Below are 15,901 nucleotides of genomic sequence, written 5' to 3'. Positions count from 1 at the left end.
TATTATTTAGCTTATTTGATGTAACAAAGAGATTAGAGATAAATACAATCATTGTTTTAATTATTTCTTACTGTAGAAATTTAACTTCCTTATCTACTAAAATATAGATAACTATTTTAACATTGCATAAAAAACGAATAATCATTAATGACTGAAATAATGAGAGAAAATCTCCCTTCTGACACCTGTAATGAATTATAACAGAGCCATTGTAGTAAAGGAAATTTTTAAGTCACAGTACTAGAAGCATTTATAGGAATTTTAAGATAAAATGTTGCCACTAGGATGGTATTATTATCATATGGGGGCGGAATCGGCGGTTTCGATCCATTTGTGTGAGACTGTGGAAGCTAATGTGTAGTCGAAATAATTGTTAAAATTATTAAATAACAACAAATCAGTCTGTACTACTATTTAAGCAGTATAAAAATCTGAATTGCTTAAAGTGTGAAATCATCTTGAAACTATAATCTTAAAAGTATACGTGATGCAACGCTAAAAATTTTTTAAATTATTGTTTTTACCACCTCTGATAGTAGCATATTTATTTTTAAATATTTAATCATTTAGTAAAATATTAATTATTCATCAATATGAGTGCGAATTCATCGAATTTTATTATGTTAAAAAAGCATATCCTTTTATTTATATTTATGCTGAGTCAAGTTAACAGTGAACAAGGAGATCATATACATACTACTATGCAGTATACTAAAGATAATTTTTCAACAGAAATTCAGAAGAAAAATCATTTTATCATGTTTTATGCACCTTGGTATGCATCTTATTTTAAAAAGATCTTTTTCTATATATTTATAAATTCATTGGAATAATATTATTACTGATATCAGTGTTATATAGCCTTTACAATAAAGAATATTTACTTTTTTTAGGTGTGGTCACTGTCAAAGACTGGAACCTACATGGGAACAATTAGCTAAAATGTCAAACTTAGAGGATAAGAATATAAAAATTGCTAAAGTAGATTGTACTACAGATAACAGTTTATGCACAGAACATGATGTTACTGGTTATCCTACGTATGTGTGATATAGATATATTCCACAAAATATTTGTGACATTATATGATATATACGTATACAATTATAAAGAAATAAACTTTAGGGTTCTTAATATTACAGATTAAAATTTTTTAAAGCTGGAGAAGCCAAAGGTACTAAGTTCAGAGGTACAAGGGATTTGCCATCTTTAACATCTTTTCTTACTGCTCAGCTGGGTATATCCTTGGAAGTAATTATGAAAAACACTTATATTAGATTATAATATATGATAATACCCAATCTTAGTGTTCAATTGCTTTTTTTAAATTTTCTGATCTAGAGTGAAGATGAGGCACCAACACCTCCTGAACCAGTAAATGGTTTATTGGAATTAACGGAGGATACTTTCGATAAACATGTATCTACTGGCTATCATTTTGTAAAATTCTATGCACCTTGGTGTGGCCACTGCCAAAAATTAGCTCCTACCTGGGAAGAATTAGCTAATAGTTTACGTAATGATAATTATGTTAGTATTTCTAAAGTAGATTGTACACAACATCGTAGTGTTTGCGGACAATTTGATATAAAAGGATATCCAACCTTGCTTTGGATCGAAGATGGAAAAAAGGTAAAATTGAAGTATCGTTTTTATCCTTTTTTTTTTGCAGAAATTAAAATTTTTCTTTTCAAAAATTAATTTCAATAATATTTGGTATGTATGAATATATAGGTGGATAAATATGCTGGGCAACGCACTCATGAAGAGCTTAAAGTTTATGTATCAAAAATGCTTGAGAAAGGAAATGACCAAGCTAACACTAAGACTGAAAATTTAGATAGCACAACTCATACTGTACTCAGTTTAACTGGTGAGAGCTTTAAACATGGTATCGAAAACGGCATTTCATTCGTTAAGTTTTTCGCACCTTGGTGTGGGCATTGTAAACGTTTAGCGCCTATTTGGAAAGATCTTGGGAAAAAATTCTTAACAAACGACAATGTGAAAATAGCAAAAGTAGACTGTACTCTCGATGTAAGTAAAGAATTGTGCAATGAACAAGAAGTAGATGGTTTTCCGACTTTGTATTTATATCGCGACGGACTTAAAGTTTCTGAATACAATGGTGCTCGAAATTTAGACGATCTCACCGAATTTGTATTGAATTATATACAGCCGCATGACGAATTGTGATTATGCATATTTTTCTTGTAACTAATCTAATTTTAAAGCAATATCATTAATATCGTTTTTATCCTTTTTTTTTTGCAGAAATTAAAATTTTTCTTTTCAAAAATTAATTTCAATAATATTTGGTATGTATGAATATATAGGTGGATAAATATGCTGGGCAACGCACTCATGAAGAGCTTAAAGTTTATGTATCAAAAATGCTTGAGAAAGGAAATGACCAAGCTAACACTAAGACTGAAAATTTAGATAGCACAACTCATACTGTACTCAGTTTAACTGGTGAGAGCTTTAAACATGGTATCGAAAACGGCATTTCATTCGTTAAGTTTTTCGCACCTTGGTGTGGGCATTGTAAACGTTTAGCGCCTATTTGGAAAGATCTTGGGAAAAAATTCTTAACAAACGACAATGTGAAAATAGCAAAAGTAGACTGTACTCTCGATGTAAGTAAAGAATTGTGCAATGAACAAGAAGTAGATGGTTTTCCGACTTTGTATTTATATCGCGACGGACTTAAAGTTTCTGAATACAATGGTGCTCGAAATTTAGACGATCTCACCGAATTTGTATTGAATTATATACAGCCGCATGACGAATTGTGATTATGCATATTTTTCTTGTAACTAATCTAATTTTAAAGCAATATCATTAACTTAAACTGATTTTATATTTATATTTATATATATATATATATATATATATATATATATATATATATATATATATATATATATATATATATATATATATATATATATATATATATATATATATATATATATATATATATATATATATATATATATATATATATATATATATATATATATATATATATATATATATATATATATATATATATATATATATATATATATATATATATATATATATATATATATATATATATATATATATATATATATATATATATATATATATATATATATATATATATATATATATATATATATATATATATATATATATATATATATATATATATATATATATATATATATATATATATATATATATATATATATATATATATATATATATATATATATATATATATATATATATATATATATATATATATATATATATATATATATATATATATATATATATATATAAATATATATATATAAATATATATATATATATATATATATAACGTTTAATTTAATTATACATAAATGTAAGAAGCATCACATAAAAACCCCAAGGTAACCAGGCCATATATTTTTCATTTTTGTATAAAATATTAAAAGAAAAATATTACAGAACTATTATATTTTTGCGTGAACTAATCGTGTACTTCCAAAATATATTTATAAAATTACTCGTGTTTGCTGTGTTCCTATCAAGCCTGTTAAAAGCTTCAAAATATAAAGTTTATCATTAAATGGTTGAAGGATAAAATGAGCGTAACAACTGCCCACGTTGTTTATCTATGTACAGTGTTTTACGTTTTACGATTATTTCTCGTTCAAGATCACTTCTCGCTTTTACCAAACCTGCCTGCGTATCTTCGGCTCGTTTTAATTCCGCTAACATAGCTGATGTGCGTTCATTAAGTAATTTCACTTCTTCCACCAAACTAGATGAAGCATATTTTACGATAAATATGTTTTGTGCAAAGTTACAAGTAAATTAAATTTATATATCTTATAATGATTATTTAGTTATATTATATTATTAAGTATAATATATAATAGCTCATTGATAAGATACTTACGAGAATTGGGAAGTATCACGGCAACTTTCTACATTACGTCGTTGTAACCTGTTCGCTAATCTTGTTTGCGCTACTTTCATCACGCAATCCAATCCTCTTGTTGAATGACGAAGCTCTTCTATAGATTTTTCAGTATTTGCAAGTTCGTGTAAACACTAAAAGAATTCTTATCATTACGATACGGCAATTTTACGTAATGAATTTTGAACTTACGCGAAGTAGTTCTTTTTCTAATTGTAAACGAATATCCTCAGTAAGTTTAATCTTTTGACTTAAAACCAGATCTACGCGAGTCGCTTGATCTCGGAGACTTTTAATGGAATTCTTATATGTAGAATCTAAAGTAAGTCTTAAATTTACAGATCTCTGCTTGGCTGCTTCTGCATCAGTTAAACTTTCTCGTGTGTAATGTTCATAACTCGAAGGTGTCGATTGTCTAACGAGAAAGAATTAATAATTTATACAAATTTCAAAATCTAATCTAAATTAATGCTAATTGTAAATTAAAACGTTAATTCTGATACATACCCTGCTGGAAATCTTGTAGCTCCGAGTTTCCACAAGATAATGGGAGAATCATTTTTCAGTTGTATATTGCGGGAATCAATGTCATAAGCATCAGTTTTATCAGTCCAATCCATTTCCATTCTTACTTTTGCTGCCTTTAATTCGATTAATTGCATTTCTATATGTTCCCGAGTTCTACAAAGTAAATCGCGTATTTCTGAGCAAAGTGCTACCTCCTATAACAATTAATATGTATTTGCTACTATACGTATGTATATTATTACTACAATTTTTTTTTTCTTTATACATTTACTATGTTATTAACGATATTAACTTTGGTAAGCTCTTCCTCTACTTCATCTCTAATAAGGTCAGACTCTAGTCGTTTTGATCGTAATTGTAGGAATTCGCCAGCGATAGATTCTGGAACTGTAAGGAGTGACAAAGAATGCTTTACTCGTCGATGTTCAGCTTCCAATAATTCTATCTCTTTCGTGATTTCAAGTATTAAATGTTCTAATTCAGTTTTCCAACGACATACTTCGTTTGCACGATTTTTTAAATTATCTGTCGATTTCAACTGTATCTTATCTGCTTCTTTATACGATCTTTCGACACATCGTTTTGCATTATTTATAGCAAGTCTAAAATATCATGCTTTTTATTATTATTTGAGCTAATAATATATCACGTCAATGTACAGGTTTGTTTGCGTACTGTGCTTCTTGAATCTTTTCATCCGATTGTTTAAAAAATTTCTGATTATGAGCTCTCCATTGAGGTGCTCCAAAGCTAGTTACAGAATATCGATCAACAACTGGTCTAACTCCCGTTAAACCATCTTGAGGTGTAAAATTTACACGACCGGTTGCCCATGGACCAATCGCTTCCATTCGTTCTTCTGGTTGCGCCGGAAGCTCATCTCCTGGTTGAGGAAAATAAAGAGGCGGTCCGTCGCTTTTTTTAGTATAATCTATCCTTGGACAAGGCTATATAAGTTATTTTTTAGAAAAAATGCTCAGAAACTCATTTGAAACAAAATAGTAAAATCAATTACTTCTCTCGATTCATGTAGTAAATAATATAAAAGTTACATAAGTGGTTATCTTAAACTAAAATTTACCGTATCCTGGACTTCGTCCAATTTAGTCGAATCTTGTTCAGTATTCATGTTGAATGTTTTCCTAATAAATTACTACTAAATTTCTACAGCTCTCGAGATTGCATTAACACAAATTTCTGTTTTTATTACGAATGATTTTCGTAAGACAGTAACTATGCTGTCAATATATCCACAGAGAAGTAAACGAAATTTATTGATTTAATACTTCGTAGCAACGAGATATTTTCTTTGTCGAGTAATTAAATGACTTCGGTAATGATTTAGCAAAAGTTATTGAAAGATGATTGAAAATATCGTTTCTATATATAAATAGCGTTTCAATGAAATATAAAATGTTATAAACCACAAGAAGTATTCTTTTAAATACGTTGATTTATCAATTTAAATAATGAGATTATGTAGTTTTATACCTTATAGATTACCGAAAAATATTTATTATAAAAATGTAATCGCGTGCGTTTGAACATCAATATATATAGGTACATATATAGATATGTGTGTGTACATATTTATTTCAGATAAAAGTATGAGCAGATGTAACCTTATCTCAAATAACTATGCTATTTAACTAATTCTTGTGTCAAAAACCACAATTATAAATAATATATGTAGCAATATAAATATTTATTACATAAAAAACAATAGATAAACGTTTTAACAAAAATATGTAGCAATAAATCATGTCTATTGTAAAATATTGTTTTCGTTTATGATAAGTATTTTGTATCTTTAAATACATATGTATGCAGTTAATTGACTTCGAATAAAGTTAGGAGGTTCGTTCTCGTGATAATATTTGATAACAACAAGAAGCAGTATTTAATGCGCTGCTCCATATATGTTGAATTATTTATTGATAGTACGGTGACTACCGCTGAGTGCGTCTGACGAGATACATCTGCAGAAATGAATCGTAAAATGCCGGATATTAAATATACTCAGGTAAATTGTTTAGCTGTAGAAGATATAAAAATTAATTTTTATAAGAAGAAACATATAACCTTTAATCATATCTTATAAAAATTATACATACGTAGTCTATATCTTATATTCTGACAAATGATCATAGATGTTGACACCAGAATAGTAATAAGAACAATAATAATGAAACTTATATTAACATTAATATCACATATTTTCAGTTATTTATAAATAATGAATTTATGGATTCAGTGAGTCGTAAAAAGTTTCCTACTATAAATCCAGCTGACGGTACTGTTATTGCAGATATCTCTGAAGGTGATAAGGTATTATACTTTAATTTTGTAATCTTCATTATATTATGGAAAATTTTTTATATCAAATATTAGGTTATCTTAAATATTTACTTTCTTTAATATAGGCAGATGTAGATAAGGCAGTTGCAGCTGCAAGTCAAGCATTTAGTAGAGGATCAGATTGGCGAAATATGGATCCATCTGTTCGTGGAAAACTTATGAACAAAGTATATTATTTGTTTTATAATTGAATAATATTTTTAATAAGATTTATGTTAACATTTTTATATTTAATTATAATATTTGGATGTATATAGTTTGCAGATCTTATTACAAGAGATTTGGAATATATTGCCACTCTTGAAGTCTTGGATAATGGAAAAACATACTCAAATGCAGTTTCCGATATAGAAGCCAGCATAGATACAATTCGTTATTACGCTGGATGGTGTGATAAGATTTTTGGAGACACTATTCCAGTAGGTATGTTTAATATTTGTAAGTAAACGAGCAGTGTTTCATAAATGCTCATGTACAATATTTGTTATTTAGATGGAAATTTTGTTTCACTTACACGCAAGGAACCGATTGGTGTAGTAGGTCAAATTATCCCTTGGAATTATCCTTTTCTTATGTTGGCGTGGAAATGGGGTCCAGCATTGGCTACTGGGTGTACTATTGTTTTGAAGCCAGCTGAACAAACTTCTTTAAGTGCCCTTTATGCCGCAGCACTTGCTAAAGAGGCTGGATTTCCACCCGGTGTTATAAACGTTATTACCGGTTATGGTCCAACAGCTGGTGCAGCTATCGCCGAACATCCAGGAATTCAAAAAGTTGCATTCACTGGGTCTACAGAGGTATCTTGTATATATCGTTAATTATTATACTAATTCACAAAGCTATATTAACATTTGGTATATGATTTATAGGTTGGTCATCTGATAATGGCAGCTTCTGCTAAGAGTAATCTTAAACGTGTTTCTCTTGAACTAGGTGGCAAAAGTCCATTGGTTATTTTTGATGATGTTGACAGTATGTTGATAAAACACTTATTAAATTATTAGCATATAACAGTATAAGAGAATTAATAAGTATGTACATTAACTTCTAGTCGAAAAAGCAGCTGAAATTGCTTATAATGCGATATTTGCGAATCATGGACAAAACTGTTGTGCCGGTTCACGTACTTTCGTACATACTAAAATTTATGATCAATTTGTTGCCTGCGCTAAACAATTAGCGTTGAAAACAAAAGTCGGTGATCCTTTTGATGCTGAAACTCAACAGGGACCACAAGTTGATCGAGAAATGTTTGATAAGGTTTTAGGTTTAATTAAATCAGGAAAGGAAGAAGGAGCTGTATTAGAAGTTGGTGGAGAACGTCACGGCAATGTTGGTTATTTCATTAAGGTATAATTTTTTAAGTGAATGTTTTTTATATCATTTGTTTTTTTTTTTGTGTGACCATCTTAATGTTAATTTAAGCCTACCGTTTTTTCAAACGTGACTGACGATATGAGAATTGCAAAAGAAGAAATATTTGGACCTGTTCAATCTATTTTAAAATTTGAAACAATGGATGAAGTTATCGAACGTGCAAACAATACAAATTATGGCCTTGCAGCTGGTGTTCTTAGTAAAGATATTGATAAAGCTTTGACGTTTGCACAAGCAGTACAAGCTGGAAGCGTTTGGTAAAGATTTCATAGCAATTCTGTATTCGTTATATGTATGTTTGACAGAGCTTAATGGAACTTTACTTAAAAAAATTATCGTCGAATAGGGTAAATTGTTACGATGCTATCACGCCTCAAACTCCCTTTGGAGGATTCAAACAGTCGGGAATAGGTCGTGAGCTGTAAGTTTGTCAGCATTTAATCAAATGACTTTGAAACAAAATATACATTGTTACCTTTATATTTTAGTGGCGCAGAAGGGTTAAAAGAGTATCTTGAGACTAAGACAATATCTATTAAAGTGCCAACACGTAATTAAAAATATTATGTATGTATTTTATTACGTATCGTTAAAGTTTATATAAATCTATATTTTAATAAAATTATTGCATATATTTTCAAAATCCATTTACAAATGTACGTAAACGTATATAGGAATTATCAATGAACTAATCGTTAATAAAATAACAATGAATAAAGAATCAAACTTTTAACCACATGATTCAAACGATATCTTTATTAAAAACATAAATAATATATTTAATATATTATTATATATGAGTTCTAACATGGTAGTAATCTAATATTTAAATACATCAAAATCATTGACACATATACGCCAAAGTTTCAATATCTTTTATACAGAAAAAATCTGTTTGACTATCTAATCATCTGGTGGAATTCCCAATTCTTCGTCAGACCACTCTATTGGACGTATTTCAGGGAAGTGACCCTAAATGTACAAGAATATAAATCGAATATTTAACATAAAGTACAAAATATGTGTGTGTGCATTATATAGTATAAAATGCAATAAAATATATCAAATACAGAAAATTATTCATTTAAGTATCTTGTATTTTAAAAAATACTAATTATTGCAAAATAGCTTTTCAAATAAAGTATGCTGACGATAATCATATCACTTACAGTAATATGCTCATAATCGTGCCACGCGTTCCAGAAGATCCACCACCATACCATTCCGCCAACGCATTCAGCTATTATTTTCCAATTTCTTTTAGGTTCGGTCACTGTACGATAGGCCCAACTAAAAATATTTGATAATTTAAATCAATTACTTCTTTGAGACAATGAATTCACGATGAGTTCTTAGATGTGCTTGAGATAGGATACATTATACATATTTATTACATATAAATTATATGTATGACATATTATTATGTGTGTGTATGTGTATGTGAATAATTCCTATATTTCTGAATATATTATAAATATTAAAAATTTTACGGTAAATACAAGAGTACACAAATCTAACCTCATTTCAAATAGAGGTTATGTAATATATTTACCATTTACGAATCTGTTGTAAATTCACTCCAGTCTGTTTTCTTCCATTTAATTCATATATGTTTCTCAAAATTGATGGACCACGCGACAGCAACATTTTCCAGCTGTTATAATTTCAATCAATGATCTTGATTCCCGTTCACGGTAAGACCATCCCTACTGAGGATGCTAAGATACTGATACAACCATGTAAAATTAAATAGTATTTCTACCATATACATATGTATATATGCATACTCACCTACTACATATAAATTGCTCCTTTGCAAAATTGTACAAAACGGTATTTTTATACTTTTTGCATAAAAATGTATCAATTCTGTAATTAATCAATTAACTGCGTATACACATTAACCGTACCGAACTAAAGTTTCAGATTGACACACGTCGAACGCAGTTAGCTGGTTAAAGGGTTTTAATTTGTTAAAATATTTAGATTTACTATATAACATCCAGACTGCAATATTTTAGGTCTGAGTTTCTCTTTTCGAACAATTTCGAAGATTTTTCGCGGAAATGAACGATTTTTAAAATTCGTCCTTATAAACAAGGTTTTAACTTCAGGAATCTGCGTTACCGGCCGCCTCACAGTGACCGGAAATTAAAAAATGACCCAAATCTAAACCAATACTCACGATTCGAATCCATGCAGAGTATAAACCATACGGTAAGTTAAGATTATCAAATTTAAAAAAGTGCTCGTCAAAATTCGCGAGGACGTCACACAACGACAGGTTGACCGAAACTTTTTACACCATATTTCCGTGAAAAACGACGCTCATTTTTGGCTTCAGCGATCCTACAAAACCGTAGGAAATGTTATTTTAGATAAGATACTGCGGTAAGATCCTATTTTTTAATAGTGTAATATTTTGGACGCTATTAGTGCATTTGAAAGACATAAATAAGAATTCAGTTCATCTTTGCAAAGTCGATAACAGCGAATGTTCGTTGTTGTAGACTTAACTTAAAAAATAGAATAAACGTAGTCATTGCAAGCTTTTTGTAATAGATATCGTTTGTTACAAAGTCATTTGGTCGCTAAGAAACAAATCATGCGATGATCTGTTCTTTTCTCACCTTGGTATTTCAATTTAATCAAAATCAAATTCTTGATAACTCAAGGTCTTGATAAAGCGATATTTTCTTCGTGCGTAATATTTCTTCCTCTCATTTCCTGCCGTTTCTTTTTACGTACTAATCCTATAAATAAATATGTTACAGATGAAGTACGAGTTTCATTCACATCTGGTTATTTAGCACTTACATGTCAAGTACGCAAGATAAGGGCTCGTATTTAGAATTCTATGATTTAAAGAAAATAATCAAAGGAAATTGAATTGCACTTTTATACAACGTCATTAATTTTTCCGTAGCTTTAATTTGTTTCAGGAACCATTGTAAGATCAATGGATTAAGACTAATATCTCACGTACTATCCATTTCCTTATCACATTTAGATCCTTAAATGTGATAGATATAGATAAGTAGAAACTCGAACCATTAATAAGGATTTAGCGAATATCGTGCGAGATTATCAACAACGATGCACGAAGATAAATTGGAATATCGTTACCCGTTTTTGGTTTTCAAACTATTCCGAATAACTTTATTCGCAAAAATTAAATTTTTTACTCTCCTATGTAACGAACCTGGCTTCGACTGTCTTTCGTCGTAACTATTTTTTTTTTTTTTTACGAGATTAATTTAAGGCTACTTAACAACTGATGAAAGTCGTTCAAACATATCAGATGCGAGATACTCGCCATTACGGGTGAAACGAGCGGGCTCGAAAAAGCGAGGGTAGTCTCGCAGTTGAGTCCCGAGCAAGCTGACTCTCATTGGTCTATCGCAGGGTTTACGATTCGCGATTAACCATCTGGTTCACGGTAGCAACCCCTGAAGGTATACACGTCATTGGTCCTCCTATCGTAACTTCTCCCCAACGTGCGCCCTAATAAAAGTTTTATAGTGGCTTCCGACCAATATCTTTCCTCGACAAAACGCGATCTTCCAAGTACTATACCTGGATTCGTTACAGCGATCGTGTATAAAATATGTCTACGTACGTATTTTTTAAATGAATTATGATTATATTACAATAAAAAAAATGGTGATTTGCGAGAACCTAACGGGTTACCCATACTTTTTATTTTCTACTAGTATAAACTAAATGTTTCTCACTCTCGTGGCGGATTAACGCGACATATTCGCGAGGACAATCGTGCGAATTGAATTATAACCGACATACAGATATGTCTATCGTGATTTAGAGCCGCATATGTGCAAATTTACTTTACTCGTGCAAAGCAGTGGATAATACGTAGCGTATCGTACGAAAGATACGAGATCGTAAAAGAATATTCGTTAAGAAAGCGATAAACGAGACGAATAAGATAAATTTGTACATACAACGGGTCCATAGAGTCCTCTTGTAAACGCGAATCAAACGTTCTTCATTCTTGTGGAGTAAAACCTTATATCGAGATCGAAGTCGAATTATTACGCGCTCGTGCATGCATGACGTGATACCGCATCCTGATTGTCGATTTATAATTTTACTATCGCAATGGTAGACTGGTGTTTACAGGCGTTCTCGAGAGACCGGAATTTATTGATGATCCGTCGAGGGGCTCGCGGTACGTTTTACGATACCACTTGCAGGATTTTTATCTAGCCACCCGGCAGCTTTTATCATTTGAAAAACGCACCGTTTGCTGTTTTTCCTTTATCGTCCAATAAACTCGGTTCAATTGCAAATTCCTGGCTACGCGAAATGTTCTTCCGTTATCCGTCGCACTCCAAGCGGAGGAAACGATGTTCGTTCTGGCCACCCATTTGTCGGATAGTCTGTTTAGCGAGGGAAAAAGTATGGATAGACTTTAGTCGTGCTCGTTCCGACGCTTATCGTATGTAGAGACCCTTTGCTTGTTTGGAGAACGTTGTCAGAAAATGACTAAACGGATCGATAGCTATTCTCCCTGTAGAGAACGATTCAATGCGAAATCCATTACAAAGGATAATCGAAGAGATCATAGATCGGTACGAGAAGCACCGAATTATCCAACTTGCTCTGAATTATATACATGGCGGCCTATGTGCATAAGAATAATCGTAACTTTTTTATCATAACGAAAGGAAAAGATGGTCAACTTCGTTTCACTTTTTTCGTTTCACTTTCTAAGAAGAAAAATACTATGTCAAGCGTCACCAGCAGAAAACTCGTAGGTCGTAGACGTACCGAGTAATCTTTACGCATAAACAAATTCCCTTTTCGTCCGAAAACTTTAAAAATTAATTCAACAACGTAGGTCCAGCCCACTGTACCTATCTGCGTGACAATATCTCCTTTACCGACGAATTTTCACACTTGCGATCTTACCTTTCATTTCCATATGGTATTAGACACGGCGTTTCAATATCGTTTCTTCGATTACTCGTCCCATTGAATTGCAAATAAATTAATAAATACAGGCGATCGGGCTTTCAATGGTTGACGCCGAGTAGAAAGCATCTTGCGTCGCGTCGGTCGGCCACGTTATCTCGAGCACACCCTTCGCGATAGTTTCACCCTCTTTTCGTACCGCCCCTTCTATTCCCAGCGTGAGCGTTTCACGAGGATTATATCAAAAGCTAAAGAGTGTTACCATGGATACACGAGCAGCCATGTTGGTCCAGGGGCGTGAGAGACGGAAAAGCCCTATGAAAAATTCGATAATTCCGGGCTGCCTGGAAATGGCGATGTATCTACTCGCGAGACTCGTTGTCCGAGGAATTTTCAGATAAATGTAATTAAAAGTAGGAAGCAAAGTATCTTGTCACGTTGCGTTTCCTATTCCGGTCGAAGCGATATAAAAATGTTTGACTCGCTCTAAAAGGCGTAAAAACGGAAGCCTACTCGCGACCGATATTCAACTTATGTTTTAAGAACGTTTTAAACGTTGACCTTGTGTCGTAGAACGTACGCAATCGTTTCTCACTTGGTCGCTCGAACAAACTTTTGTACGTGTTGATTTACTTATTTTCCTGACCGGTGAAAAGACATCGCCCCGCTTAAGTAGAAAAAGATCGTCGCGAATAAGATTTCACCAATCACACGCGATAAATGGCAAAAAAAAAAAAAAAAAAAGAAGAAAGAATTGCGAGTACATTTGGTGTTTTGAGCGTAGCAAACGTTACGCAACACGCGTCCAACTGAACCGCAGAATCGAAGCAAACTGGTACCGAGGAGAATCGAAGACGAAAACGAACCCCCGAGAAAAAGATAAAAAAGATAATAAAACGGAGCTGAGACGAAGCCGTAGCTAAAATTGTAAAATATAATACGGAGATGCACTCTTTGAGGTACAGGTAGAATATCGCGACGTGGAATTCCTTCCACCAAAGGATTTAGATGAATGGACGGTCGGAGTTATGTTTTTATTGCACCTGTATGACGGCTACTCCGAAAACTTCCGATTGAAAGGAGAGGTGCAGCTGGAACTGAACGCAGCCGAGGCGTGTAAGAATATCCGAAAAACGTCGAAAAAACATATAATTCTTCTGATTGTGAAGAAAATCGGACAATCGTACGGAGTTTGAGAATTTTTATCGAAAGATGTTCTACCTGAGCGCACGATCGAAACGCCAAGTAAATATCGCATTAGGATCGAGTTGCTAAAAACCAAGTCGCTCTTTCGATGTACGCGACAGAGGAAAGTTAGAAAGATAGAGAGGAAAAACGCGTAAGTTTTCAAAGTTGAATTATGGTTGACAAGAACGATGAATAGTTATAGCGTGTACGCCGCGATAGGCGACCGTTATCAAGGAGATAAAAAACGTTTGATAGGAAAATTCGTAACGCTCGACAAATATACACGTCGTACTCGGTCGACTTGTTGAGCGATTGACCAACCGGTACTCGTCCAAATGACACGCTGTCATCTCTCTATGTAACGCACAGTTAGAATGAAAACGAAGGAAAATGCGAGGGCAAGGACTTTGCGAGGATCAAGGAGAAGATGTTGGACGGGAGCGTGTAGTTTATAACGGTCTTCTTTACACGCTAATATCTTCCGTTTCCTTGGAAACGATCGCGGAACGCGTTTCTTCTTGAGCAGTAACGTCCGCCAATATGTCTCCCCTACAAGCCTCAGGGTGGCAATCGTCGCCTCCGTACGCTACCGATGTGGCAACAGCTGCCGAATCGTCAGTTGGTTCGACCGATGCATCCGGAGGACCGATAAGAGCAACATTCGCCTTTCTTTCGAGACGTCAATCGCGCGTTTTGTCGTACCGTTCGTCCATTGGAATCGCGATTGGACGTTCTCGAAGTAAGTTTATAAGCTACGGTATTTCACGATTGTATTTTCTCTACGACAACGCGTGTTGCGTCTTTCAATGTCGATGTACGCGAAACGTTTTATTAGAGCACGTGACTTCTATTCCTTATTTTTATTCATTAGCTTCGTGTGTTCTTCATTCTTCGTCTTCCGAATAAATTTCAGATAACGCGAAGATACACGAAGTTATTTTGCGAAAACGAGCTACGTTTCAAGGATAGGATAATGCTAATTTTTCCGTAGTATCTATATAACCGCGTACAAATATATTCGTTGCAGATTTAAAGCGCGTGGAGCAACTCTTGTCATTGTATTTTTCTTCGCGCTTTAACGGCTCGCGATTATGGCGATCAAGTTCAGAGACGTTGCCAAAGCAATTACTTTCGCTCGTCTAAGTACATGGTTGTCCAGCCGGTCATCAATCATCGCTTCATAAATCTAGCGAGATCCCAGCGTATTATTCGACAAAACCCGCAAGAAGATCGTAAACGTAACACCAATGGAGATTAGTTTACATCGTGATCGCGGTTTCTCGCATTTTGTTGGTCGAGGGACTGTTATCGTTGTTTAGAAATTTTCCTCGTGTTATTTGTGCAAGGCCTTTGCACGGAACACGGTTGCGTCGTGAAAAGAATAAGAATATTTTGCAAATAAAGAAACGCTTCGTTTGTATCACGGCACTTTACTGAATTTCTCAAATTTCGCACTATCGGTTTTAGTAGCTCGATCGCCGTTTGTGTATTTGTTCCAGTAAGATCAATTTCGTGAATTTTATCTCTTCTGGAAACGAGAAATACCGGCGATCT

The 15,901-nt window shown here is 32.9% G+C and overlaps 5 protein-coding genes across 8 annotated transcripts; 3 read left to right on the top strand and 2 right to left on the bottom strand.

The window, feature by feature from the left end:
* Positions 1–284: 284 nt before the first annotated feature.
* On the top strand, positions 285–2,872 carry LOC100741320 (thioredoxin domain-containing protein 5 homolog). The gene is made up of 6 exons (XM_003494075.4): positions 285–775; positions 894–1,040; positions 1,143–1,251; positions 1,342–1,632; positions 1,735–2,247; positions 2,850–2,872. The coding sequence occupies exons 1-5, from the start codon at positions 594–596 to the stop codon at positions 2,194–2,196; spliced, it is 1,191 nt and encodes a 396-aa protein (XP_003494123.1). The 5' UTR covers positions 285–593; the 3' UTR covers positions 2,197–2,247; positions 2,850–2,872.
* Positions 2,279–3,544, top strand: LOC105681648 (thioredoxin domain-containing protein 5-like). 3 transcript variants are annotated; one of them, XM_033324135.1, is made up of 2 exons: positions 2,279–2,868; positions 3,351–3,544. In XM_033324135.1, exon 1 carries the CDS (start codon positions 2,394–2,396, stop codon positions 2,796–2,798), a length of 405 nt encoding a protein of 134 aa, XP_033180026.1. In that variant the 5' UTR covers positions 2,279–2,393; the 3' UTR covers positions 2,799–2,868; positions 3,351–3,544. The 3 variants fall into 3 exon arrangements, with proteins under 3 accessions (XP_033180026.1, XP_033180027.1, XP_033180028.1); XM_033324136.1 differs by having other exon boundaries at positions 2,279–2,872; positions 3,357–3,544; XM_033324137.1 differs by having other exon boundaries at positions 2,279–2,872.
* Positions 3,340–5,724, bottom strand: LOC100742688 (tektin-4). The gene is made up of 7 exons (XM_003494086.4): positions 5,571–5,724; positions 5,165–5,436; positions 4,782–5,091; positions 4,469–4,683; positions 4,154–4,376; positions 3,941–4,095; positions 3,340–3,802 (listed from the first exon to the last, which is right to left on the bottom strand). Exons 1-7 carry the CDS (start codon positions 5,616–5,618, stop codon positions 3,604–3,606), a joined length of 1,422 nt encoding a protein of 473 aa, XP_003494134.1. The 5' UTR covers positions 5,619–5,724; the 3' UTR covers positions 3,340–3,603.
* Positions 5,725–6,299: 575 nt separating this feature from the next.
* On the top strand, positions 6,300–9,300 carry LOC100743044 (retinal dehydrogenase 1). Of its 2 annotated transcripts, none has more exons than XM_003494089.4 (11): positions 6,300–6,512; positions 6,713–6,817; positions 6,913–7,014; positions 7,105–7,270; positions 7,340–7,644; positions 7,717–7,819; positions 7,899–8,197; positions 8,273–8,481; positions 8,571–8,645; positions 8,713–8,774; positions 9,109–9,300. In XM_003494089.4, exons 1-11 carry the CDS (start codon positions 6,477–6,479, stop codon positions 9,129–9,131), a joined length of 1,485 nt encoding a protein of 494 aa, XP_003494137.1. In that variant the 5' UTR covers positions 6,300–6,476; the 3' UTR covers positions 9,132–9,300. The 2 variants fall into 2 exon arrangements, with proteins under 2 accessions (XP_003494137.1, XP_033180024.1); XM_033324133.1 differs by having other exon boundaries at positions 8,713–8,791; positions 9,109–9,198.
* On the bottom strand, positions 8,948–9,976 carry LOC100743284 (NADH dehydrogenase [ubiquinone] 1 beta subcomplex subunit 2, mitochondrial). Its single transcript, XM_003494090.4, has 3 exons — positions 9,777–9,976; positions 9,394–9,514; positions 8,948–9,196 (listed from the first exon to the last, which is right to left on the bottom strand). The coding sequence occupies exons 1-3, from the start codon at positions 9,869–9,871 to the stop codon at positions 9,128–9,130; spliced, it is 285 nt and encodes a 94-aa protein (XP_003494138.1). The 5' UTR covers positions 9,872–9,976; the 3' UTR covers positions 8,948–9,127.
* Positions 9,977–15,901: the final 5,925 nt, after the last annotated feature.

The sequence above is a fragment of the Bombus impatiens genome, unplaced genomic scaffold (genome assembly GCF_000188095.3).
Source record: "Bombus impatiens unplaced genomic scaffold, BIMP_2.2 scf_1506, whole genome shotgun sequence".
Lineage (NCBI taxonomy): Eukaryota > Metazoa > Arthropoda > Insecta > Hymenoptera > Apidae > Bombus > Bombus impatiens.
This window is presented reverse-complemented; position numbering and strand designations above follow the sequence as displayed.

Coding starts and splice junctions, on each gene's coding strand:
- LOC100741320 (XM_003494075.4), top strand. CDS start 594: ATGAGTGCGAATTCATCGAATTTTATTATGTTAAAAAAGCATATCCTT. Junction 1,252..1,341: donor AGCTGGGTATATCCTTGGAA/GTAATTATGAAA, acceptor TTTCTGATCTAG/AGTGAAGATGAGGCACCAAC. Junction 1,633..1,734: donor GGATCGAAGATGGAAAAAAG/GTAAAATTGAAG, acceptor ATGAATATATAG/GTGGATAAATATGCTGGGCA.
- LOC105681648 (XM_033324135.1), top strand. CDS start 2,394: ATGCTTGAGAAAGGAAATGACCAAGCTAACACTAAGACTGAAAATTTA.
- LOC100742688 (XM_003494086.4), bottom strand. CDS start 5,618: ATGAATACTGAACAAGATTCGACTAAATTGGACGAAGTCCAGGATACG. Junction 5,437..5,570: donor TGGACGAAGTCCAGGATACG/GTAAATTTTAGT, acceptor TAACTTATATAG/CCTTGTCCAAGGATAGATTA. Junction 4,377..4,468: donor GCTACAAGATTTCCAGCAGG/GTATGTATCAGA, acceptor CTTTCTCGTTAG/ACAATCGACACCTTCGAGTT.
- LOC100743044 (XM_003494089.4), top strand. CDS start 6,477: ATGAATCGTAAAATGCCGGATATTAAATATACTCAG. Junction 7,271..7,339: donor TGGAGACACTATTCCAGTAG/GTATGTTTAATA, acceptor TTTGTTATTTAG/ATGGAAATTTTGTTTCACTT. Junction 8,646..8,712: donor TCGGGAATAGGTCGTGAGCT/GTAAGTTTGTCA, acceptor TTTATATTTTAG/TGGCGCAGAAGGGTTAAAAG.
- LOC100743284 (XM_003494090.4), bottom strand. CDS start 9,871: ATGTTGCTGTCGCGTGGTCCATCAATTTTGAGAAACATATATGAATTA. Junction 9,515..9,776: donor TTACAACAGATTCGTAAATG/GTAAATATATTA, acceptor AAATATTTTTAG/TTGGGCCTATCGTACAGTGA. Junction 9,197..9,393: donor ACGATTATGAGCATATTACT/GTAAGTGATATG, acceptor TTGTACATTTAG/GGTCACTTCCCTGAAATACG.